We start from the raw sequence: 27,469 nt of genomic DNA, 5'->3' as shown, positions 1-27,469 counted from the left end.
AGCTACTTACTACCAGCTTTGCTTCACCACCTGCCCTTTATAGATGATTCTGTTGCTTCACATCATTACAGTTGCCACCTTTCTTGAGTGCTTCATGACCTTGAAACCTGTTATTAGTTTTCTATTGCTGCAAAACAAATTATACCAACTTAGTGGCTTAAAACAACACCCATCGTGCTGCTTCCATGGGGCAGGAGTCCAGGCACGGCTTAACTGAGTTGTCTGTTCAGTGACTCACATGACTGAAGTCGTGTTAGCTGGGCTATGTTCTCATCTGAAGGTCCAACTGGGGAAGGATCTACTTCCAAGTTCCCTTAGGTTGTTGGCAACATTCATTCCTTAAAGCTGTGGATTTCACAGCAACTTGCTTCTTCAGATCCAGCAACAGAGTCTGTCTTTATTTTGTAGCACTTATACAAATCAATAAGAAATCATAAGACTTTAGAAGATGAATGCATTTTACACCTATTAACATAGCTATTATAAAAGTAAAAGTTTTGTAAAAAACTAAAAGTGTGGGAAAGCATGTGGAGAAGTTGCAACCCTTGTGCATTATTGGTGGGAATGTAAAATGGCATGTCCATTAAAGAAAATAGTATGGTGGTTCTTGAAAATATTAATAATAGAATCATTGTATGATCCAATAATTCTACTCTGCATATATCCCCCCAAGTTGAAAGCAGGAATTTAAACATATTTTTATATCCATGTTCATAGCAGCATTATTAACAATAGCCAAAAGGTAGAAGCAATTCATATTCATCAATGGATTTATGGATAATGTGGTACATACATAAAATGGAATATTATTCAGCCTTTAAAAGGAAGGAAATTTTGACCCAAACTCCGACGTGAACCTTGGAAACATTATACTAAGTGAAATTAACCAGACACAATGGACAAATGTTTTAAGTACATGGAATAGTAAAAATCATAGAGACAGAAAGTAGAATTGTGGATTCCAGGGGCCAGAGAGAGGGAGGATTCATGGTTTCAGTTTTACAAGATTCAGTGATGATAGTGGTTTCTGAACAATTTAAGCACACAATGCCACAAAACTGTGCATTTAAAAATGCTTACAATGGTAAATTTTTATATTGTGTGTATTTTGCCACAATGAAGATAGTAAAGAAAAGACAAAGGAAATGAACATAAAGATCACAAACAGGCAGTATAAGAAGTAAGCAGACTTGGGGAAAGATACTTAGCCTTTTGGTAACTAAAAGAGATAAAAATGAAAAAAACAATAATGATACACCATCTTTGAGTCTAATGGGATAGTGAATATGTACCTGTCACACAGCTATAGTCTGGCATATAATTCTTTTCAAAAATTTCACTTTTCTACTACTTCTTTGCCTCCCCCTAAAACAGAGATAAAGTCTTCATTTAGTATTTTTTATTCTAGTATTTCACACGAGATAAGATTTTAAACTCCTGAGACTCTTTTAGTGTGCTAGTTGAATTTTTTAAATTTAGGTTCTAGTATAAGGAGGTATAATACGAATTACAGTAAGTGCAATTCTGAAATATTCATAGTATCCAAAGGGGAAAAAAAAGTGCTTACGTGCAACTCTTAGATGATTTCCACTGGTATAGCCTAGAGTTTGTAGTGTCAGGAGCAGTAAATTCAGTCATACTATTTCTATGTTCTAAAATTGATATTCTTAAAATATAATGAAGCTCCTTCACATTCCATTTCTAGTAAGTCATGTGACCATACACCTGCTTTAATACCTCTTTATTATCTCAGTTTCTATGGGGCATTGTTATCTTTTGGCAATTTAGTAAAGGCAGAGTAAATCTTTTGGATAACAAAGAAATGTAACTAAAATACATGTTATTAACTAGTCAAGAACTATTAACTAGGTGCTTTGTTAAGGATTTTTCTTTTATTTGACTTTAATACATCTTTCTGAGACAAGTTATATTATTCCCTTTTGACCAGTGAGAAAATTGAGGCTCAGAGTGCTAATAATTCACTGCAAATCACACAGCTATGTACAGAGCTTGAATTAAACCCAAGTCTCTCCAACCCCAAAGTTCTGATCTTCCCACTATGCTACACCATTTCTAAGAATATCAATTGCATTTATAAGTAAAAAGTTATGAGTAAAAATTTAAGCATGTTACTTTTTAGAAATAGCCTGTTAATAATCATAGATCCTAAAATTTTGTGTTGATTCAGGAGCATTTCTTAAGTCAAAATTGTTTTAGCTCCAGCAAAAAGCTGTTGCATGTTCAGAATCAAATGCTTCCTATTCCATGTCAAAAGTGCAGATTTGCTTCCTGATAAGATGTACTATTTGAAGACTGTCTATTTCTTATTGTGATTCAGGTGCAAATAACAGGAAAACATATTTTTTTCCTATCTTGGCAAAGGGGAGTATTTCTAAAAAAGAATACTTAATGTAATGGTGATTTAAATGGCCATTTTTCTGCATTGTGAACTGGGAGAAGACAGATTATAGCACAGGATTCAAAGAAGTAACAATGCTCTACTGACTTTAACAGAAAATTCCAGCCAGGGACTTTCCCAAGACACTGAGAAGTGAAGCTGATCGTCACAGACATCTGGTTCTCTTCCCTGTCCAAGAAAGTTAAAAAAAAAAAAAAAAAAAAAAAAAAAAAAAAATGCCAAACCTCAGATTCAGAGAAACATCCAGGCAAATTCCATTGCTGAAAAAGAATTACTTACATTCATATCTTTGAGAAAGTCTGATACCAAAAGAGAACAATAAAAAACCTAAACTAACCTTTGTATTCTTACAAAACTCAACAAACAATAATTTATATGTAATGTGGCTTTTAAGTGGTTGTGAAAATGGTAAAGATTTAATAACCTACTTCCCTTAGAGAAACTAATTCTGAATTTTTTGTTGTTGTTGTAATGGGATTGCACCCAAGTAATGGGATGCATTGGATATGCATCCAATGGGATTGTATGTATACATACATATATATGTATATTTTTATATATATATATATATTATTTATTTATTTATTTATTTTTGAGACAGGGTCTCACTAAGTTGCTTAGGGCCTCACTACGTTTTTAAGCTGGCTTTGAACTTGGAATCCTTGTACTTCAACTTCCCAAGCCACCAGGATTACAGACGTGTGCCACAATGCCCGGCTTAATTCTGAAGTTTTTTAAGTCAAAATATATTCAAAGTTTTCCCCAAAAAAGTGTGAAAATTGGCAACAAATTTGAATATGAAACACGCATGTGTGTGTGTGGGTGTGCATGCACACTTCCCCCACCCCTACAGACTTATACACACTTTTATTTCCCTGGACTTGTTTTTAACCTTGGACTATTTCTTCTGTTTGCAGAGCTCACACTTGTTTTAACCGCCTGGATCTGCCTCCATACCCATCCTTTTCCATGCTTTATGAGAAGCTCCTGACAGCAGTTGAAGAGACCAGTACCTTTGGACTTGAGTGATATGGAAGCACTATGCCCATCTCTTTATGGACAGGCAATTTCAGAAGCTGGCTTCCAGAATGACTGAGCATTGGAAGTCTCCAGCTTAGGCTTCCATTAGAGTAAAGCTGAGTGCTGTTAGTTTCCAGGAACATGTGCTCTCTCACGTTTGGGGACTGGCGATGAGTCCTCTTGGAAGGATTTGGGTGAGCTTGATGCCCAGGGAACAACCCAACAGTCTTTCAATCAACAGTTCTTGACTGCCAAACCTTTTCCATTTGTTATGTTTCAAGACAAAGATGAACCTATACATGATCAGCTCCATGGTAATTTCTAGGGACTCGGGAGAATCATGAAACTTACCCTTGAACGTGGTTCAAGCCAAACTGGCAGCACTTGGCCCAATCTCCAAATTATCGCAAGTTAAATAATACAATAAAAACAAATATATTTCCTGAAAATACATTCATTTAAGCCCTACGTTATAAAAATATTCATTTCTTGCTTATGAGTGCCTGCATGGTGTGCACTATAGGTTTCAGCTTTCACAGGACACAAGTAAAAATGAAACCAAGTCAATATGAGGTAACTTTAAAGATTTGCAATAAGGTGGTCTGTGACAATGTATATGCAAGTGGTATGTGTGTAATTACGGCTAAAGACAAACTGTTACTCAATGAATTACTAATGACAGATTCTATGCTTTATAATGCATGAAAACAATTTTAAAATAATAGCAATTAATCACAGCATATCAGGAAAATGTACAAAGTGAGTTCTGTTTCTTTTTATAGGTTCATTATATTTATGTTCTTTAATATGTATATAAGAACCTACCTATCACACTATATGTATCACCTTTCCATTTTCATGTTCCATGCTTACTCGGGCATCATGCTAGTATGTATCCTTTTAAGCACTCTCAAGGGAACAAAAGGGCCTTTTATTTTTATAAAGGTTAAAACAAATCCCCGAAATAATTTGCACTGAATGTACCAAAGTCAAAGGGACATTACAATATGACTAACAGCAACTCCATCACTTGACAAGTATAATAGAACGTAGCTTCTAAATCAAACTTCCTTCACAGTGCCATGTCAACCACTACAAGGACTGTGCATCTAAGTAATATTTTTTTAAGACTCACTATATGTGATAGTATGATATGCATTTATTTAAAATGCATTAGACTCTCTTCCATCCATCAAATACTTTCCAGGATGGCATTTAATACAGATATTTCGTATTTCCCCCACTGCTTGTTATTTGTACAGCATCATTAAACACTAAGCTCAGTTAGGGAGCCATCAGCAACACTGAAGACATCAGCTCTCTTTAGTAATAAGAATTCCATTTTTCCTCATCAATGAAGATGCCACAAATGGAAACTCTCAGTACTATATTTCTAAGCCTGCATTTTCACAGATGCATAATTTTCTTATTAATATCAAGAAACAATTTTTCTATATCTCAAAAACTGCATGACATCACTACTCTTACTTCTGCTTAATTTTAAAGAGAGGATATCTTTCATTTTGATTGCTTTTGGAATTATTCCATACCATTGTTTGTTCCTTGATTTATGGCCATAACTGATCAGACGCACAATAGAATGAAATTAAATTGAGGGAGGTAACAGCATTGGATTAACACTTAGTTTGCCAGCCTGTGGGTTTACAGGCACTGTTGGAACTTTTCTTTGAGAATCATATTTATAAGTAGCCATGGAATTCCTATTATGGGATGTTGGCAATCTTCCATCTTATAGAGGTGATATGCCCAGTTTTCCTAGGTGTTTTGTAAGAACAGATAGCTCTCTTGCTGGTTGAACTGTGTATTCTGTTGGGACCCTTAAGAGCAGTGCCACTCATGTTGTATTTCTGCACTAAAGGCAGGTATTGCAGCATGGGACATGTTCTAGGAAAAAGGTTACTGAAATCTGGAAAGGACAGAGCAAGATTTATGCATATACTATAATTGGGGCGGGAAAAAAAGAAAGAAAGGAGAAAAAGTTTTAACTGGAAATATTGGTTTGTACTGATTGACCATGAATACAAGTATATATTTAATTTTCCAAACTATTTTTACTCATTTGTATTTTTTCATTATAAGGAAAAATATATAACATACTAACACACTTTTTTAAATCACATTTTTGATGTCTCAGAGCTGGCATTCTCTAAACAGCTGATATAGAAGGTTGCATCTTTTTTTCAAAAATACATTCATAGGCCATGTTAATGTTCATTTTGGTTTGAAACACTGTTATCATATGCCATATCACTAGGTAAAAATTTGAAATAAAATGTATCTCTTTTCTTTCTAACAAATATATTTCTTTGTTAAAGCATCCAGCTTCTCAAATAACAGTACTCTTTGGTATATGCAGACATTCTTAATTAGAATTATCTAGTTGACACCATTCTCAGAATTGGAATTTACCAAAGATATACTTAGCATATCAGAAAACCAGGACTGGGGATGTAGCTCAGTGGTAGAGTGCTTCCCTGATATGTGCAAGCCCCTGACCTTAATCCCCAGTGTCAAAAAACAAACAGAAAAGCTTATCAGAAAACCATGATAGCCTATTTTTTTCTTCTTCATTAGTAAAACAAAAAGAAGCCAATAATAACTATATAAAATATTAAAATATGCTCCACACATAAATTAGTCTTTAATATAATCTATAATTACATATATCCATAAATATTTTCTTCTGGATTGTGACCTCAGATAGCTCTAGTTTTCTTTAAAACACACAAGTGATGCTCCTTATACTCTAAAAGACAGTTATGATACATCATATAAGTAGGCAGAACATCTCTTGGGTACGAAAACAGGCACACTGTTGCCATTCCTCTGTGTCCATCACTGTGTTTGATGAGGGAGATACGAAATTCTAAATCCATCCTTTAGAAGCTCACAGTCTAGTAGAGGAGACACTATGATTCCCAAAAATATGTTCAATAAAAATTGTTAAGTTCTACAATCAAGGAATGAAGAGGGAACAGATTATCCATCTGGGAGATTCCATCACAACTTCATACATGGGAGACAGTGTGACTGAAATAAATCACATAAATGCTGTTTCTGCTGAAAATAATGTGTCAATATTAGTGATGTATTGAGACCCAGAATGCATTTGCACAATGAGAATTTAAAGGTATAATAAAGTGTGTAGGTGGGGAGCTGAACTGTGAAGAAGCAACTCCAGGATCTTCTAATTATCAAAGAAATGCCAAAATCAAGTCTGATCATGTCCCTGTTTCCCTTCTTCTGTACTACAACATACCTTCGATTTACAGGGTAAAGAATTCCAATCCCTGAGTCCAAACCACTTACAGAATCAAAACATTTTTCTTGTGCACAGAATGAATGGATTGGGATCAAAGAAGTACAGTCACGATTTTCTAGCATATGTTGTATATATAATTTAGTAGAAATTCTGTAATCTGGAAAAAACAATTGAACTAGAAAGGAAATAAATTTTGCAAATTTAGGATATAGCTGCAAGTGACATTCTCCATCATTTAAACTCAAGTCTCAAGGAAGTAAGATGGTTAAAATCTAGCCATCACCAGCACAACAATCAAAAATGGTGAAATGCACTCAAATGATGATTAAGGTAAAACATGTCTGCATAGTGCTTAGGAGTTCCGAAGTACATTTCAGGCACATTATCTCTTGATCCTCAGGTACTTTGTTGGAAAGAAGTATCAAGTCCTACCTGGGCTGTGGTTGATTCTCATGGATGACTTGTGGAATCCATTTCAGTACTTTATAGTCACAATTCTGTGTTTCATCTCAAGTGATATAGAGACTAATGTTTGTACTGGACATTCCACTTCCAGCCAGTTTTGTAAGATGCTTCATTCACCCAAACTCTCACTTGCTTAAATGTGATACCTTCTGGAAAGTCTATGAGGAAATCAATATATTAATGGACACAACTACTCATCAACGCATAATTTTTACTCATCACGAGAAATTTAAAACAGGCAATTTGATTGCTTTTGTGTATTTATATAGTATAATTTCATTTTATCAACTATCATTTGAAAGAAAGATCATGGAAAAGGTACTAATCAGAAACCCTATTTAAGGTTTAAATTTTTAATAATCATGGATCTAGAAAACCCTGGTAGCTGAATTGCAATGGTAGTGGAGGAAGGAACCACTCTTGTCTCTTTTTCTCCCCATCTTCCTCACAATTGTCCAATAATTTTTTTTTCTAACCTTTTGCACAAATTTTAAGAGTTGATCATTTCTGAGACAAACATCTTATAAGGAGAGTCTAGAAGTGTGACCAACTATCTTATTCAGGAAACTCCAGAGGGAGGGTAAATGATGCAATACCATCATTAAAAGATATCAGGAACCCTGCATAATAATAATAATAATAATAATAATAATAGTAATAATAATAATCATCATCATGCATATGAAGAATGTGTAATCTCTAGGCTGAGTCTGAGTTTCAGACCCTCTTCTTCCATTTCATCTGCTTTCAGGTTTATTTGATGAGTGGCAACACTCTAGATCTTAGCCATCTTACTTCCATGAGACTTGAGTTTAAATTAATGAGTCACCTGTTACTATATTCTAACTTCACAAAACTTATTTTCTTCCTAGTTCAATTGTGTTTTCCAGATGAAGTTGTCTAGTGTGGAAGCAAAGAAATGCCAGTAATATTAAAGCTTTCTGAGTTGTGGCCTAATGCTACCCACAAAAAGGTTGATAAAAATAAAAGTGGAAAAGAGGAGCCCAGCAGTTTGCCAACCCCAAAAATGTAATGCTAATTATTGACCGATCTTAAGATTCAGGGCAGTTAACTGCATCCCAAGGTGTGGTGCAAAGGACAGAATTTGTGAGCTACCCATATAGTAGCTGAGGGAACATTAACAAGGGTGGAAGAATCATCTTAGAGCATGCTGGTGGGGGCAGGAACATATTCCATTTTGGTTTCTTTGAGAAGGAGAATGGGTCACTGCCTAAGTAAGGCACTGCTTAGAAATCTACCTGATAGGAAATAACCTCATTTTATAACTTCGGTAACTTAACGTTTTCTGTATTCAAGAAAGGAATTTAGCCCCAAAACATTCAAGTTGACTATAGCTTAATCAGGAGATTCAACAATTTTTGCATTCAATTATGTTGTAGATTTCTTAAATTTAAGAGTTATTGTTACTACTATCAAACACTATATGAAATAAAAGAAAGGTCCCTTTATTTCATTATGCTTAATTTGGCTTTTTTTTTCAGACATTCTTTGATGTTAGAATAGCTTTTAGGACATTTTCATGGTGCCCATTAATAAATGTTCCCTGTAATCTATCTAGAAAGCAAAATCCTCTTTGAGGTTACTGAATTGCAAACAAGACCTAATCAGTGTTTCCAATTCAATAAGTTAATCAAGACAAGAAATACATTTGCTTAGGTTTTTATCTGCAAGGTACTTTATTTGGCTTTCATGATCAAATAGCCTCGTGGAATAGGATGGTCACAGTTATATGGTTTCTTTGGAAAACAGGAGAATCAAACGTCTATTTGTGATTTTTATGTCTAGTGGCCTTGGGCAGGTGATATCTTTATATCCAACTTTCTTGTAAGATATTACACCCTGAGGAGTGTTGATAGGCATGTTGTATGATTCAAACTGAATCAGCTATTACTGATGCAGGTAAGGAACCATCAGTAAACTTCTGGTTACTATCACCTTCTGTAAAAAAGGATGGATGATGTTCAAGAAATACCTTGGAAGGATTAACCAGGAAACACACAGGACTGAATGTTCTTTTAGGACCCTGATGCTCTAAAGATGTAATTACAAACTATTTTTCTTCATATGATATTATAAGTAAAATTTGGGGCTGTTTAAATGTTGGAAAGTGCATAAGATAACATGTTTTTATAATAGGGATGCAGGCATTCCAAAACAAATGAATAAAAATACATGCATCTCTCTTGCCTCTTACTGAAAGTATTAATCTAATTTTATAATAATGCTTACTTTTTAATATTGAGGCTCTGTAAAAAAAAATTATTTCTAAAATTTCAGTAGAGCACAGGTGGTGTATTTTTTTAAGCCTTTTCATTTCCTTCACTAACCCCACCCATTATGTCCACTACACCATGCATCACAGTTCAGAGCAATGTTTCTATTTTTGTTGAGTTGATTTAAGCTTCATATTTATTCATGTGACTTTTAATAGAGAATAATAATGGAAGATATTTGTTATTAGAATTAAGATTATACAGCTCTCATTTCATCTTACATTTAAATTTCTTTTCTTCTTTTCAAAGCAAATAATACAGGTTGTTGATATCCTAGAAATGGTATGTGGGTGATATTATATGGAGCCTAAGACTCCGAATCCTGGACTAGTTGTTCATTTTCTGGGAAGTCTGTATTCTTATCCTCACCAGAACCCCCAATTCTTGTGTTGTATTTTTTATGATTATGAAATGCTTTGAGGTAAAGATATTTTAATGTGTACAATTTGTTTTATTTTCATACTGATCTCTATTTTTGTTTAAAACCATGTTACATCATGAAATCACTTAATCCAAAATAAATCTTCTTTAAAAAAATAGGTCATGACTTTTCTGTCATACTTTTGGGGAAGAAAAACTCAGGAGGGAGGAGAACAAAGGTAGAGTTAAAGGTCTCACAGTTTAATCTGAGGGTCACATATTCACAAGCCTACAGGTAGGTAACCAGGTAGGGATTCAATGAGTGGAACTGACTGGATGTGAGCAACAGACCCATGGGGCTTATCTCAAGGGGGCATTGAAATATTTTTTTCCAGCAGATCCTAACCACATGAACTTCGGGTAGTATTGAAAGATGTTCTGCTTTATCAAAAGAAACCCAGAATACAATTTGTGATAGTTCCAGTTTTCTTTTAAATATTGGGTGGATCAAAACAACCATGTCTACTGGTTGAGTTTGCCTTGCCAATAACACATTTGGAACCCTTGATTCAATAACATTGTCTTTTATACTTGACTATTAATGGTATAAATTAATTGACCAAATAAGTAAAGTGTTACTAAGATGTGGCAGTTAATAGGAAAATATGGGGAAAGAGAAAGGTGAATAACTACTACAAGGGCAGTCAATCACTAAAAGATGTATTTGAAAATGATCTATTTACCAGTATTTTTCTGAAAACCAACTCATGATAATTCATATGAGTTAAGAGGATCCCTGTCAAAATTTTATGGAACAGATGTACTATTAAACTCTTCATTTGACATTTTATATTAGAAATCAACTTCATAGAGTGCATGAGAGCAGTTAAGGCTGAAGATTCCACTTCTCCAACTGACTAAAAATTGATATTAACATTGAAGGGAAAGAGCATTCATGACACTGACTTCCTAAGTTCTGTGTTATAACATTCCCCCCCATGCTCTTTGACCTCAATGTGTTTTCATTATGACCAATTTATCTGCTTTATTATGTTCTTTTAATGTAAAACCCACTTAATTAGTGAATATGTAATAATGCATAATTCCCACCATCCCAGGAAGTCTTTCTTACATGCTGGATTTGTTTCATCCTTCAAACTCTTCATCAAGGAATAAAGATTTTTCTCTTCACACTTTCCTCTTTATTTGTCAAGCAAATAAACTTCAGAATCATAAGACTACATTGAAATAAGAGTTATCTGCTAAAGATAAAATGTTTGCATTGATACACATATGTTCCATACATTTTCTTAGTGCTTATTTAAAAATCCTTGATTTGGTGGAACTTCCCAAGTGATGTTTAGTCATTAGTTTTTCATATAGTAAGAAAAAGTAAGTTTCCCAAAAGTCATTGGAACAATGTGTAGTTCCTTCACAGTTTATTATAATGTTATAAAATACACAGCTTTGGCTATCCAAAATACTTGAGTTGTATACTAATTCATATCTAGGTTGATACTCAGGTGACACTGGATAATGGACTCCAGGTTCAAATTCTTGAACTCTGTCATGACATTGTCAACATATTTCTCTCCCTGCCCTACCCTTTCACCCCAAATTAAATTCCTAGCCTCAAGCCAAATCAAGACCTTTTATTTATTACTATGATGCTTTTGTCCCCAATGTTCAATATAATCTTTTAGAAAGGATTAAACCATATGAAGGACATCTTTTGCAGTGTGTAGAATCAAGTCTAAAGAAACCAAATGCTTTAAACAGAATGTGTGTCCCAAAAATTCATATGCTGAAACCTAATTCCCAACATGATAGTGTTTATAGGTTAGGACTTTTAAGAGGTGATTAGATTATCAGGACAGGATCCTCATAAATGGGATTAGTCCTCTTTTAAGAGAGAACCCAGAGAGCTTCTTTACTCCTTCTGTCTTGTGACGGCACAGCAAAAAGATGACCATCTATGAATAAGAAAGTCAACCCTCACCAGACACTGAATCTGCCAAACCTTGATCTTTGGCTTCCCAGCCTACAGAACTGTGAGAAATAACTTTCTCTTGCTTATAAGCTACTCTGTTTCTTATAGTCTGTTATAGCAGCCCCAATGGACTAAGATTCCAGAGGCCAAGAGGTTTCCTATGCTCACGCTCACAGGTTCACCCTCTAAGTCTTACTTCAAAGGAAAGACACGTTACAGGAAGAAAAAAGCAGCCAATAAAGAGAAAAATATATTTTTCCTTAATATGTGAGCTAGAGTTGATACAGATTGCCCACTGCAGGTCTTCTTAGGGTAGAGGAGCCTTGAATGAATAAAGTACAGGTCCTTCTGATGAGTCCAGAAAATTGCGAGAGCCCAAAAATAAGACAGTCAAACTTAACTAAGCCTGGGAAGTGCCTCTTATCTTCCAGTTTGATGGCTTGAAAATCAAATGAAAATCTCAAGTGACAAAATCTCAAAAGATAATAAATATGGTCCTGGTTTCCTGAAACTGGCTAATCCAAAACTTTATTCCTTCTTTGGGATGGAGTGAGAGATAATGGCGAGTAGCTGTGCATTTTCCTTAGGACCAGTTCCTGAACAATTGCCTTCCCAGAAAAGAACCAAACATAGAGACAAACAAAAAAACAATTAAGCCATTTTAAACTGTTGGCTAAGGAACTACTCACCCATCAGTGCTAATTTACTATTACTGCAGCTTTAATTAGCAAACCACACCATCATTTCACATTATATTACCGGTAATGATAGAGGACCCTTCAGATATTAAGCTGTAGCTTGAAGTGAGCTCTTCCTATGCTACTTTACTTGTATGTTTCATTTGTTTTTAAGTAAAGTCTTCATATATCAAACTTGGTTTCACTTTGAAAATAGGATCTTTTCCTGTTTAGCTTTAATAAAAACTGTTTCTCTCTGTAACCCCCTCCCACTAGGATTAAAGACATTTGATGATCCAGCAAGATACCACTTTGATTTTACCTGTTACTTGGGGTGTACACACATTAGTTCTAAAAGCAAGCTCTATAAAATCAGAGTCTTTCCTCACACAATACTACTGATGATTTGGAGCTAAAATGTTTGGGTTTGTTTTCTCTCATCTGCAATTAGCCTGTCTGTCATATCACTCATAACAATGTTTAAGAAGGAATGAAGATAACAGGCTGTCTGAATCTTTGAACCAAGCAGGAACGCCAACATATTGTGGCTACTGTGCATGTGTATATCTTTTCTAACCTGCCAAAGAGTTTAGGTGTGGTGGTGGTTGTCCGAGAACCCATTAGTAAATATTTCCCAGCTGACTTTGACGTGTCCTTAGCTAAGGCCCTTAATTAACACATGAAATCATTTTTTAAAAATTAGCCCTACTCCTTGGAGAAATAGCTGCTTCTAGAAAAAAAAATACCAGATGAAGCTGAAGTATCTTATAATGCTGCGAAGTAAGGAAGTGATAAGAAACAAACAAAAAACACCATGAGAGACTGCCAAAGAGCTGTAGAAGCTAACTAATACAGCTCCAAGGACCAAAGCTGGAATAATTTGAGCAACAAAATAAAGTAGTAATAAAACTATAAAATAAATACCTACAAGTCCATGTGGATGAACAAGTAATTGAATAATTAAAGAGGTAAATCTCCTGCTCAGAAAATTTCAAATAATGTATGTAGACAATTTCTGTTGAGCTTTCTAATGAGCATAGCAAAAAATGGGGGTAAAGGGAGAAAAATAACTTTGCTGACAGGAGATCAAGGTCAATATCCACAGTCAAAGATCCTGTGGATAGTGTGTACTCTTGATGCTTTGATAAAAATGCCACTTTATCTCCTCAAAATCCAAAATCCCAGTCTAACCATGAGAAAAACATCAAATTACAACAGAGGTACATTATTCAATATACTTATCAATTTTCAAAATTGTCAGGGTTATCAAAACTAAGTCTGAAATGTTGTTTCTCAGACAAGAGAAGCCTAATGAGACATGATAATTGGCAAATAATAATGACAATGATAATAATGTGTTAATATCAGTTTATTAGTTACAACTAATGTACCATAATGAAATAAGATGTTTGTAGGGGAAAGTGGGTTCAAGGAAGGTTGGAACTCGATACTATTGTCAAATTTTCTATAAATGTAAAATGATTTTTTAAATAAAGTATATTAAAAATAAATGGATAGACTGGGGTTGTGGTTCAGCGGGAGAGCACTTAGCTAGCATGTGTGGGGCACTGTGTTCGATTCTCAGCACCACATATAAATAAATCAAAATAAAGGTCCACCAACAACTTAAAAAAAATGGGTTTAAGGAGAAAAATTAGCGCTAAAGTAGAACATGTAACAAAGTCCCTAAATCAATTCATTAGTGATTATTTACAGAGTAACCAGAGGCCAGTCTTCAGCTATAATCCAGTAGCAACTATAAAAATGAATTGCAATTTTCCAAGCATGTGCAATTCCCTGGGTTCAATTCCCAGAACTGGAAAAAAAAAATGAGTACAAACAACTGCACAGACAATGAACAACAGGAAGAATATTTGCTTTATAGGAAAGCAATGATTTCATTCTAAGTGGTATGTTAGTGTTAGATAGTAAGTCCAATATTGTGTATTAAAAGCAAATAGAAGTTGTTTTTTAAGAAGGAAAATAGGATTAGAGATTACAAAAAACTACCTCAGTGACAGAGTCCACCTAAAGAAATGAGGAAAGGTCAGAGACTTGGAAACCAAGTATAATGCCTAGGAATGTTCTGGAGAAGTGAACTCCAGAACGTTTTGGATGTGTAAAAATCTAAAAAAACAATTTCACACAAAGCATTCAACTGAATGCAAAATGACGCTTTTAATTTTTAGAGTAATGCCTCTATTTATCTGCAATTCCCAAGAACTAAATCATTCAACATCAAAGACCTTTACAATTTATTAAAACTCCCTCATTTTAAGTAAACACTTAAAACTTTTAACAGTACTTCTGGAAATCTTTTAAAAGATGTATAAATTCCTAAGATCATTAATAGGATATGTTGGACAAAATGTGTTTGTTGATGACTTATAGACATATATAGACATCAAATATATGCTGTAATTGTTATCTTGATGGAGTTCAGTGTTTATCACCATTTTAATTAAATGATCTAGCCTATTCTATTAACACTTTTTCTAATTTTCTTCCTTTTTTGACTAAAACTTATGTTACTATATTCTTGCTTGAAGTAGCCCCTCTATTTTGCTGTGACCAATCAGCAATGTGCTGGGGAATCAGGCACACCAGCTCACCTAATATTCCTGATTCATATAGGACTTGTGCATCTGCTGTTCTTGGATTAAAAGATGAAACTGATCATGTCTTAGAGAATGTTGTGAAACAGTCACTTTCCCATCTGAATATCAGGTGACAATAAAATTTAACCCCACATGATATCTTAAAATAAAAAAATTTGGTAAATGACTCTAGGGGGATGGCCTAATGCTATGAGTCTTGACTTTATGTGTGGCTAAAAGGAACATTTAGCAATAATAATTAGCAATTGCCATTTACTCCAATGATTATCACCCTTAACACACACGTGAAGGGAAGGGCAACCTCAGAATAAAGAGCTGTCCTTTAAAAATGGGGGCATTAAGTCAAAGATCCTCTCCTTTCTTTGTAGAATTAAGATAACTTTGATTTTATAGCTCTTGAGCTAAAATGACTTTTGTAAAGATTAAGCTCACTTAGATTTTTTTTTTAAAAGTATTTTTGGCAGGATTCTGCTGCAGGGTTTTTTGTTGTTTGATTTGTTTGCTTATTTTTTAATTAACCATTTCAAGTTCTGGATACTTAAGACTTTAGAGGGAGAACCCAATTTTCAATTATGTTCACTTTTTATAAAGCTTGAGTTATGTAAGATTTAAATAAAAGTTTGCTATTAAGATGATGGCCTTATTGAATAGGTCACTGTTAAATTCCTTTAAATATTGATATTTGCTATTTGTGGAATCAGTGTAAGTTCTATTAAAGTGTAAAACAAGGCAAGCCTCAGACCAGCAATAAATTATTCAGTTTAGATTTAAAAAAAAAAAGAGCTGTCCTTTAAGTAAATTAATCTTTATTCATAACTGGGTTGGATTCTGTGATTTACAACCCAATGACCCTAGCTACTGCATCCTATACAGCATAAAGTACTGCATCTGGCATGTAGAAAGTGTTCAAAATATGAGGACTACAGAGGCAATTGTCTGATATTTGGCTTCCCAAAAGTTCTGCTCTGTTCTCATATACATTGATTTTGACAAGGCCTTGCTCACCTGTCTGCTGGACATCTCTGCGACTCTGACCAAAGAGGCAAAGAACTTATCTGTTATTGACTGATCCATTTCTCTCTCAATGGGTCCATTGCCTGAATCACACTGTGAGCCAATTATTAGAGTCTGCTCTATCCTCTGGAAAGTTTCCAGAGGATACCCAATGGTCAACAGGTGAGTCTCATTTCCTTGACATTAGAGACTGGGGAGGACCCATGAACCAGAAGTAAACTCTTGGTGTTTCCTTTCCTGAGGGTTCATGACCCATGCAGAGGCTCTAAAGTTTATTTAGGAAAGGGTGGCCTATCTCCACCAGAGTGACAAAAACTAAAAGAACTGATGTGTCAAGGTTGGCAAGGATCTGGAGCATTCTCTGCACTGTTGGTAAGAGTGGAAATTGATGTAACCATTTAAAAAACTATGTGGTGGCATGAACTACAGCCAGACATATGCATAGCTATGACCAGCAAGTTCACTTTTGAGTGTGTGCCCAACTAAAATGAGTGTTTATGTCACCAAAACACACATTTGAAAGTTCCATAGCACTTTACTAATACCTCCAAAAATAACGCAATGTAGAATAAATAGATTATGATTGTGTTCATTTGTTGAGCTCTAAGTCAGAAATGAAAAAATCAATTACTGCAGCAGCATGAATGAATCTCACAGACAAAAAGAGTTCAACACAAAAAAAAAGAGGACATACTGTAAATTTTATCTATATAAAGTTTTCAAACAGACAACAGGGGCCTGCAATGATAGAAATCAAAATAGCAATTTCCTTAGGGATACTGATTGGGACAAAGAGCAGGGGAAGCTCTGGGGGACTCAAAATGTCCCATTTCCTGATCTAAGTAACGTTTACAAGGCTATGTACATATTTTGGTTTTATCAACTGTATGTTTAAAATACAAGCACTTCATTGTAGGTCAATAAAAAGGAAGAAGAAAATTTAGATAAGGTAAATTTACTTAAAAAGAACATAAAGCATGATCTATGATACCTGACAAATCTAGCTCATATCCTGGCTCTGCCACTTATTTGTTATGAAACCTTGGGCAACCTTACCAGTCTGAGTCTCACTTTTTTCACTTGCAAGATAGGGATAATTCCTTTATCATACACTCCTTTTTATGTTACATAAGTATAATGCATATTTATTTAGCACATGTCTTTGTACTTGAAAGTGCTTGGTAGGTATTTCTTTACTACCCCACTCCGTCCTAGTGAATGGGTCTCATCATTTCTATCTATTGCCATTGGAAGGCCACCAGATCTCAGTTCTATTTTTAGTGAAAAGTGTCTGGTCTTACTCTGGTCAAAAAAGTAATGTAGCCTTCCCTTGATTGAATGGCCACATCACCTATTTCCTCAGATCTCTTTGGAAACTCTTCTAGGAATGATTTACCCATCTATCCTTCCAATCAACATTTATGGAGTTGCTAATTTTTGCCAGGCACTATCAGAGATGCTGGGAAACACTGCTGAATAAAGTAGTCATGGCAGGCACCTTTGGAACTCCCTTTGGGGAGTTTACAACCTCATAGGCAGGACAGGCAATAAACAAATAAATCCATGATTACTAATTGTAACTTTTAAAAAGGACTATAAAGAACAGGCAGCAGCAGTGGACTGAAAAAGCCTCTCAGAATGTAACATGTAAGATGAGAACTGAAGGTGGAAGAGGAGCCAGTCATTGGAAGATCAGAGGGAAAGCTCTTGCAGTATCCTATCATTGCAGTCCTATAAACATCCAAAATAATTACAGAGTATACATAAAAGACGGAGTCATTGCCAAGGACAATCTTCTCATATTTGAACATTGGAACATCTATCCTGCTTCTCAGAAATGTTTTTGCCTACTTCCTGTGCCTTAAATGTTAGAAAGTCAGATAAGTCATTTTCCCCTGTAGTAATACAAACTCGTTTATATGTGTTGTGGAGATAGGACACAGTGGGGAATAAAAAATGAGAACAGGTAACCTATACTTAGTTTGTAGTGCAATGTACTGAAAATGACATGAAATTGGTAGTCCAAATTCAAATTCTGTCTCCACTTCCTAACTATGGGACCCTCGACAGGTCTCTCTGAGCCTGAATTTCATCTGAGAAATGGGAATAATGAAGGCTACCTCAAAGTTGTGCTTTGAGAATTAAACAAAATGACAAGTACATAGTGTCTTGCATGCAAAAGTTTGGACAAGCTTTATTTGCAACATTCTCATTTCACTTAAAAGCATTATTGCTTTGTATTCTTTTTTTATGTTGTCTCACCATGGAAATGCTAGCTTTTAAAAATGGGTATATTCCTTTGTCTTAACTATCTTTCTCTAACCTTGACAATTGGTTTGCAATTCTTAGCTCCATGTTAAATGTTAGTATTTCAGATGGTAAATCATTCTTGTTTTTAAAAAATTCCCACCCCCAAACTCCTCAGGCCATCCAGGCTGGCAGAGGGGAGTTGGTGTGACTGAGCCAGTTGGGAAGGAGTAGACATTCTGTTTTCAGGTGATATCAGGGCTTCTGATGCTTCATACAGCTGCAGGTAAGACAGCCATAGGGCTTGGCATGGCCTGCCATCTGAATGTTGGATCCTACAAACAAATTGTTTTCCTTTCTTTCCCATTGTTCATGGCTGATGGGTCATTGGGCTTCCTATTGTGGTTCAGAAAAGGGGTGGGAATGGGAAAGGAGAGAAAGCAGGTGCGATAATTTTGCAGTCTGTACAGTCCTCTTTGTTAGGGGTAACCCAAAAAAGGATCCAGGATTTTCAGCTCTAGACTAAACCCTGAGCTTCTATGGACAAGTCATTTTTATAGTCCCTTTTCTCACCAGTAAAATGGGATAATACTAGCCTTGCTTGCAATAACCTTAGAATTGTTCAGGCTCGGATCGGATAAAATGCTGCATGTGAAAATCCTATATTAACTAAAATGTTGTACAGACTTCAGGTGTTATTAATACTAATATATCCTGCACCATATTCAGCATGCATGGCTGACCTAGAAGCTTTTAGACCTGTTCAGGACTGAGCTACTCAGAGGGGATTTTTCTAGGTCAATGAGTAATGGAAAGTGTCTCAAAGGTATTGCCTATTTTTACTCTGAAAGAGCAACCTTCTCAGAGTCAAGCTTAATAGCAAGAAGAACACAAGGACTGGAAGTTTCAGAGTTATTTAAATGCTGAGCAAAACTAGCCTGTTCTGATAATTTGTATAATTTTTTTGACAAATATAAATGTGCTGTTGGCCTAGGCTGAACTGAACAAGGCTCACTGAAGTCATGGGAACTGATCAAATCTTTATTTTTGCAATTTCCCGTTCTTAGCAGGAAGAGAAAAAAAGACAAACACCCTGGGTGAAAGACAGGAAGAAATGAAATCAAATGATTTTATGTCTCTGCAGTTTCATTCAAGTACACCAAGATAATCATCTGTAGAGTGCTCAAAAACCTCATATTTAGAAAGATGTACCCCTAATTTAGGCTTGCAAGATACATGCTCTCATTGGTCATTACATGTGCCTGTTTTTCAGTTTCTCAACCTGTTCTCAAAATGAGGTATGCTGATTTATGCTTTTCTGTTGACTTCAACTGTACACAAGCCTTTCTTCTGAGAGGTTAATGGTAGAAATGGCAGACCAGATTCAGGGGCCCCTAACCTCAACAATCAAAGAGCATGAGAGGAAAAAAGCAAGGGGTTGCTTCCCTTGTGTGTTTTCTCTAAATTATTTCAAGACACTACTTCAAAGAATCTTTAATCTGCAATAGTATTTCAATTGTAGAAGAAGATGCTTTTTCTAGTCAAAATTAATTTAAATCCCTAATAATTTTAGTTAGCATGAAATGGGAAGATCTGAAGGACCTAACTAGCCTGCACAGTTTTCACCTTTGATGTCTAGCAGGAAGATAACTAGATTAAAAATTACTTTAAAACTTGCTTGCAAAACTATAGATGGCAGAACCATTCCAGACCACAGCAGCTTGAATAGAAAAGCTTTAAATAATAACGAAAAGAAACCTAATAGGAACCAGTTCCAAAATCCTTTCTGGATAATTTGGTACATTTGAAATACAGTATGCTTTTCATGCCTCTCTTAAGCACTCTATAAAATGAGATACTCTTAAATGCATTAGAACATTTCTGTTTTGATTGGCTCAGAATGGCTGGAGGTACTTGAAATGATTTATAATGAACCAAGCACATGGTGTGGCGTCACCAGTCATTCTCTTCAGAGTCTCTTGGTCATTTTATAGAAATTGCATAATTGGGAAATAGCATAATGAAAAATCTTACACTCAGCTGGTTGAAAATTGAATCACAATTCCAAAGTCTAGGTAAAAGTTTATAGCTGGAGCAGAATGCCAACTTTTTTTTTTTTCATCTTTAAAAATGCTAAATGTTTTAATTTCTTTAAGTAGTTGTTTGCTTCCTGTGGTGGATAAAGCAAAGAGTACATGTCTTTTTCTTTTTCTTTCCTTCACTTCATTAACTAATAATGGTTTATTAATGGAATTTCAGACAGGCCAATTGATATAAAATGTCAAGATTTATAACCTCAGAAATGAACTAAGAAACTATTTTTCATAGGACCAGAGTTCTTAATTGCAAGCAATGAGGCATTTCTGGATGATTGAAACTCAAAAGGAATGCATTTTACGGACATTTTAAGGCTGTTTGAAAGTACAATGAATCAAAATACAGTCTGTAAAAATTTTTTTAAAAATTAAAAAAGAAAGAAAGAAAGTATATCCAGACAGGAGAGCCAAGGTCAGGGCATGATAACTAGGAATATTCAAAGTCATGTTTGTGGATGGTTCTGGTGAAGATATCACTGCTCCCAAACTTAGGGTTCTACACTGCAGCTTGTAACATGGACACTGCTGACAGTGGACACAGGAGGAGCCACCAAAACTGCTGCTTCTAGGAGGTGATCTCCCTGTAACTCCTCCTCCCATTGCAGAGTTATTTATGGCCTGGCCTCACTAGCTCCAAATTCAAAGGTGCAAGTGAACCTGACTGAAAGAGCCTAAGGTAGCTGCGCGGCAGGGGGTGGGGAGGCTGGGGACACATTAGCACTTGCACTAGCATAAACTCAAAGGGTCAGAAATTCTCTAAATACTGAAGGTGTTAAGATACACCTGATTATAGGGTGACAAATGTCCCAGTCCTATGATTATTTTTGGCTCTAAAATTTTCTATAACCCCCAAATTACTAAGAAACTCCAAGAATTTTGATCTGTGTAGGTTTTATCTATCAATATTTGTCATGCTATATTAGAAATTAAACAAATTTAAAAATATTTATTAATTCATTTAAATGACAATTACACATTAACATAAATAACATATTTTATGAAAAATAGCTATATTTTCCAGAGCAAACAAAAATAGTGATAAGGGTGACATTATTTGTATTTTTGCAATTTCTAATTTCTGGCTTAATAGAAAGCAATGGACTTTCCTATATGCTTCTACATTAATCTGTTGTGATATCACATATCCTGTCGTCTCTAAAAACTCCATCATATGCCCAGAGAAAGAGTGAAAAGATAAAAATCATCTTAGTATGATTATGAAAATAATTTTGGGAACTCCCTGAAAAGGTCTTGGGTTCTCCTTCTCTTCATCTAGTTTGAGAATCGCTTGATGGAAGATTCACTTTGGGATTGAAATTAGATGAGATATCTCAAAATACGCAATTCATTGTATCTCTTTTTGTATCCCTATCACATATATTTTTGCTCAGAGCTCAACAGGATTTTTTTATTTTTGGGTACGGGGGATCGAACTCAGGGGCACTCTACCTCCCAGCCACATCCCCAGCCCTATTTTGTATTTTATTTAGAGACAGGGTCTCACTGAACTGCTTAGCACCTTGATTTTGCTGAGACTGGCTTTGAACTCAGGATCCTCCTGCCTCAGCCTCCCAAGCCCTGGGATTACAGGTATGGATCACTACACCTGGCTTGGTTATTTTATTGAGCTTTGTTTTCTCCTTGGATCTCAGAGGTTACTTCCAGCTCTTTCTGATCCCACACTTCTTTATATTTGGATGCAGCATTTAGTTTTTTAAAAAAACAAACCTTTTAGATTTACAGAATTATAGCAAAGATAGTATAGAGAGTTTCTGCATAGCCCATGACTTATTTCCCCTATTATTATCTTATGTTAGTAGAGGATATTTATGGCATCTAATGAACTGATATTAACACATTATTATTAACTAAGCCCATACTTTATTCAGACTTCCTTAGTTTTCACCCAATGTCGTTTTCTGTTCTAGAACACCATCCAGACTAGCACATTACATTCACTCCTCACACCTCTATACTCCTTTTGGCTGTGATCATTTCTCAGATTTCCCTTGGTTTTGATGGCCTTGACACTTTTGAGGAGTATAGGTCAGGTATTTTATAGAATGACCTTCTACTGGGTCTTGTCTGGTGTTTTTCTTATGACTAGACTGGGGCTATGTGTTCTGGGGAGGAACACCACAGAAGCAAAGTGTCATTCTTGTCATCTTTTACAAGGGTGCATGCCACCACCATGACTTATGGCTGTAGAAGTTAACCTTGATTACCCAGCTTGAAATACTGCTCCTCAGCTTTCTCCACCATAAAGCTGCTCTTTTTCTTCTTTCCCTCCCTGTCCGTACTATACTTTTTGGGAGCAAGTCATTACAGGCAACCCACACTTTAACGAGTGATAAGTTATGCTCCACCAACTTGAGGGGGGAATATCAACATAAATTATTCATAATTCTTCTGTAGGAAGATAATGCGTATTCCTTCACATCTTGTATTTCAATTATTCATTTATAACAACAAGAATCCATGGATATTTATCTTACACTTTGGGTTATAATCCAATGCTGCTTTAGTTGTTGTGTTGCTCTAGTTGTCCCAGTTTTGGCTTCGGGGAGCTCTTTCCAAGGGTTCATGGGTGCCTTTCACACACCTCATTATTGTATGGTATTGTTTGTACTCCCTTGTTTCTGAGACTACAAAAAAGGTTGTGGCCCATCTGAATCGTATAGTTCTATTCCCAGCGCTAGAATCAGCCACTTCCCCAAGAGCTTTGGTTCCTTTGATGGGAGAATGGTATTAGAAACCAAGACCTGGGTGCTAAGTTCACTTGTTGGTTCTTGGGTGTCATTGCTTGTAGGCACTCTCAGCTGACAGAGTAAGAAGATATACGTGTGTATACTAAACCATGTATGTACTCACATCTACAAAAATTTCTAAATGTAAACATCTGTATCTATATTGAGCTAAACATGAGTTTATACTGATGTTTCTAACTCTAATCCATTGACACATGGAACATTCTAACCCTCACCCCTTGCATTTTTAATACGTTTGTAAAGTTATTTTAGTAATGAGGCAATTTGGGAATGGTAGGTATGAGAGGAAACAAAAGGATGGAAAAAAGCAAGGATGAAAGCAAATTCTTGTTTATTTCTGTGTTTGTAATGCTGGGGATCGAACCCAGAGCCTTAGCATATGCTAGGCAAGGGCTCTACCACTGAGCCACCTATCTACATCCGGGCACCAAGGTCAGGCAAACATCCAAAAACTTGTTTTTCTTTATTAGTAGCTACAGTATCACATACCCAATATGTCATGGAGGATGGACTTAAGTCCTGGCTCCAGGAGTTATTGGTTGGGTTACTGTAGGCAAGTATGTGTCTCTTTTCTTTAAAGGAGGAAAATACAGCACATTAATGCCCAAGAATGTGTGAAGATTAGATGAGTTAAGACAAGCGGCACAGTCAGAGCAGTGCCAGGATGGTTACCTGTGTTGTACTCTATGGGGCAAGTATATTATTTTCTCCATTTTACAGATAAAAAAACAGAGACATGGAGACTTTTTTTTTTTTAAGCTACTCCAGGTCTTGCAGCTTGTAAATTACACAACTGCTCCCTCATAAACTGTAAAAAATGTGAAACCTTTAAAGGGTTTCAAACATCTCTGAACTTATTTTTCTTTCTGTAAAAATCAAACTATGATATGCTGCTCTCAAGGTAAAGCAAACTACAAAAAAGACTCAAGGATGCTTTGAGTGCTCTCAATGTCAGAGACACTGCCATAATCAGTAATATTACCATTTCCCATGCTAGCAAATTTTTAGGCCATGAATGGACTCAATTAGTGGAGATTAGCCTTAATGTGTGTGCCATCACCTTAAACCAAAGGAGGCAAAGATCACTCCTAAGCAGTTGGTAGGGGTCAATGTCAGCTCTACCTTACCTGAACTGTGACCCACTGTAAGATTCACTCATTGAAGCGTTCCTGGAAGTTTAACTATTTTTTTACCTGCCTTGTGCTATAGGGCATGTGACACTAGGTCATGATTCATGGTGTATGCCGTTGGGAGAGGAAATTTCTTAGGAAAGTGAAAGAGGAGGAGACTTGTTGGGGAGAGCTAGTAGGTATTATCTACTCAAATCAAATCAGTGACAATTTTACTCCCTGTATTTAGTGCTTTGCTCCATTTGCTATCTGCGTCCCTTTAAGTCCTAGTGACTAATTTCTTTATCTCACAGAGGTCCTGGACTTTACTATTTGTTAACCTTAGAGCTTCATTTTGTTCCTGGTGCCTGTACCAGGCAGATTTTGAAAGGGAAAACAGTCATTTCCCTCTTCCCTTTCCCTACTAGTGACTTTTGTCATTTTTTTTTCCAATGACCTGTATGAGTATCTTATAACATTATTAGACAAATATTTATATGGAATCTACTATGTCTCCAACATTTTGCTAGAAGGTACAGTAGTGAGCTAGACATTGGCAGTCCTTCTCCTCCACTATAAACAACAGCAGTTTAAATAAACCAAGGGTTTAATCTTATGTCACTATGCTTTGAATTCATCATCACATCTAACTCTCACAGAGGTAGCTATTAATATTATTTCCATTCTTACAGATAGGAAAAATGAGGAGCGCCCCAAGTTATATAACTAGGAATGGGCAGAACTTGGACTTAAATGTAGGTCTATCTGATGCTATCCACTTAACCACACATATGTCCTCTCTTTCTCTCTCTCACTTGTCATGAGGTAGGACCTCTGGGCTTGGCATGTTTGTGGTCAGAGGATAGCAACTCTCCTACAACTTTGCTTCAGTTTCTACTGAATACTTTGGTTTGCAAATATGAAGGATTCTCTGAACCACAACCTTAAACAAATGTGTAGACAGCAAAGAAGGAACAGCTGCAGGTAGAAAAATGTGGCCGGATGCCCTGTGGGTGGGTGAGATCCATGTGCAGTCAGGTGGTACGCAGGAGAGGAAGCAGTGACAGGCTGAGGTGAGAGGCACTGACAGATTCAACCCAGACTCTGAACCACAGTGGAAGGAGATGCCTTAAATGTTGTAGAATGCACTTGTATCAGGTTATGCAAATGTAGATAGGATCTGGCTCTACTTTTCTTTGGCCATCATTTGAGTAATTACATAAATAAATTAAAAAAACGTTCCCCCTGAAGTTTGTCTGGTGTAAGGAGGTAATAATATCTTGGGATTAAGAATTAGGATCACTATTCAGCTATGTACCAACAACTAGGTTATAGGTATGTGACTTTTTGCAAGTTCCTAACTTCTCCCATTCTATGAGTCTTTCTTTCTAGAACAAGGGAATTATGCTACTCAATCTTAAAAGATTTTTGAAGTTCTAAGTGACTCTGATGCTATGTTTTATGGAAAACCTACATTGTATCTAGTACTACATCAAACAATTGGAGGTTTAGCCACAATCTGAATCCATGAAGACCTACACTATCCAATGCAGTGGTCACCAACTTCACGTGGCTATGGAATGCTTGAAATGTGACTAGTGTGACTTTTAATTGTATTTTTTAAATTAACTAAGAAACCGATACTGTATTCAGATATTGAAAACTTTTAGTATGTTTGAAACAATGTAAGGGTGTGGCCTGCTCTTTTCAATGGTAATTTTATGAACTCCATGTACAGATCAGGTGTTTTCTATGAAAATTTAGTATCTGAATTAGGAAATGTTGCATGTGTTAAATACACGCTAGCTTTAAGATGGTATAAAACAGAAGTGAAATAGCCCAATAATTATCACTGCATGTTGAAATGATAATATTTTGGATATATTGAGTTCAATAAGATATATTATTAAAATTAATTTCATCTATTTTTACTTTTAAAATATGACTACTAGAACATTTAAAATTACAAATGTTCAGGGAATTTCTTTTTTTTAAATTTTCTTTTTAGCTATACATGACAGTGGAATGTATTTTGACATATCATAATTACATGGAGTACAACTTCCCATTCTGTGGTTGTACATGATGTGGAGTTACAATGGTCATGTATTCATATATGAACGTAGGAAAGTAATGTCTGATTAATTCTACTGTCTTTCTCATTCCCTTTCCCCCTCCCTTCTTGCCACTCTGTCCTGTTCAATCCAGTGACATCCCCCGCAATTCATTCTTTTATGGTTGCGTAACATTTCACAGTTTCTTTATCCATTCATCTGTTGAAGGCACCTAGGTTGGTTCCATAGCTTAGCTATTGTGAACTGAGCTGCTATAAACATTGATGTGGCTGCATCACTATAGTATGCTGATTTTAAGTCCTTTGGATATATGCTGAGGAGTGGGATAACTGGGACAAATGGTTGTTCCATTCCAAGTTTTCTGAGGAATCTCCATACTGCTTTCCAGAGTGGTTGCATCAATTTGCAGTCCTACCAGCAATGTATGAGTGTACCTTTTTCCCCACATCCTTGCCATATTTTATTATTTGTCTTCTTGATAACAGCCATTCTGACTGGAGTAAGATGGAATCTCAGTGTAATTCTAATTTGCATTTCTCTAATTACCTCTGTGAAGTATCTGTTCAGTTCTTTAGCCCATTTATTGATTGGGTTATTTGTTTTTTTTGGTGTTAAGTTTTTTTGAGTTCTTTATATATCCTGGAGATTAATGCTCTACCTGAGGTGCAGGTGGCAAAGATTTCTCCCATTCTATAGGCTCTCTGTTCATGCTCTTGATTGTTTCCTTTGCTGTGAATAAGCTTTTTATTTTGATCCCATCCCATTTATTGATTATTGATTTTACTTCTTGTGCCTTAGGAGTCTTGTTGAGGAATTCAGATCCTAAGCCAACAAGATGGAGAGTTGGGCCTACTTTTTCTTCTAGTAGGCGCAGGGTCCAATGTGTTCATCGCATTTCTTTTGGAAAGATTTGAAGGTTATAGACTATGGTGGGTGACTGAATTGGCATAGTGGCCCTAATCAATGATGGGTGTTTCATAGAAAAGAATTGTGTCACCCTTTGAGAAAGACTCCTGTACAAGTCTGAGTCACTA

General features: G+C 35.8%; 1 protein-coding gene across 3 annotated transcripts in view; it reads left to right on the top strand.

Annotated features, from left to right (window-relative positions):
• Hecw2 (HECT, C2 and WW domain containing E3 ubiquitin protein ligase 2) overlaps positions 1 to 10,009 on the top strand; it is a 373,687-nt gene extending 363,678 nt beyond the window's left edge. For all 3 annotated transcript variants that reach the window (XM_047544667.1, XM_047544666.1, XM_047544668.1), the window contains one exon: positions 3,337 to 10,009. In XM_047544667.1, the coding sequence (XP_047400623.1) occupies positions 3,337 to 3,448 (112 nt within the window). In that variant the 3' untranslated portion in view covers positions 3,449 to 10,009. The remainder of the gene's footprint in view (positions 1 to 3,336) is intronic.
• The last annotated feature ends 17,460 nt before the right edge of the window (positions 10,010 to 27,469 follow it).

Source organism: Sciurus carolinensis, chromosome 3, assembly GCF_902686445.1.
Source record: "Sciurus carolinensis chromosome 3, mSciCar1.2, whole genome shotgun sequence".
Classification (NCBI taxonomy): domain Eukaryota; kingdom Metazoa; phylum Chordata; class Mammalia; order Rodentia; family Sciuridae; genus Sciurus; species Sciurus carolinensis.
Note: the sequence above shows the minus strand (reverse complement) of the source record. Positions and strands in the feature narration are given on the sequence as shown.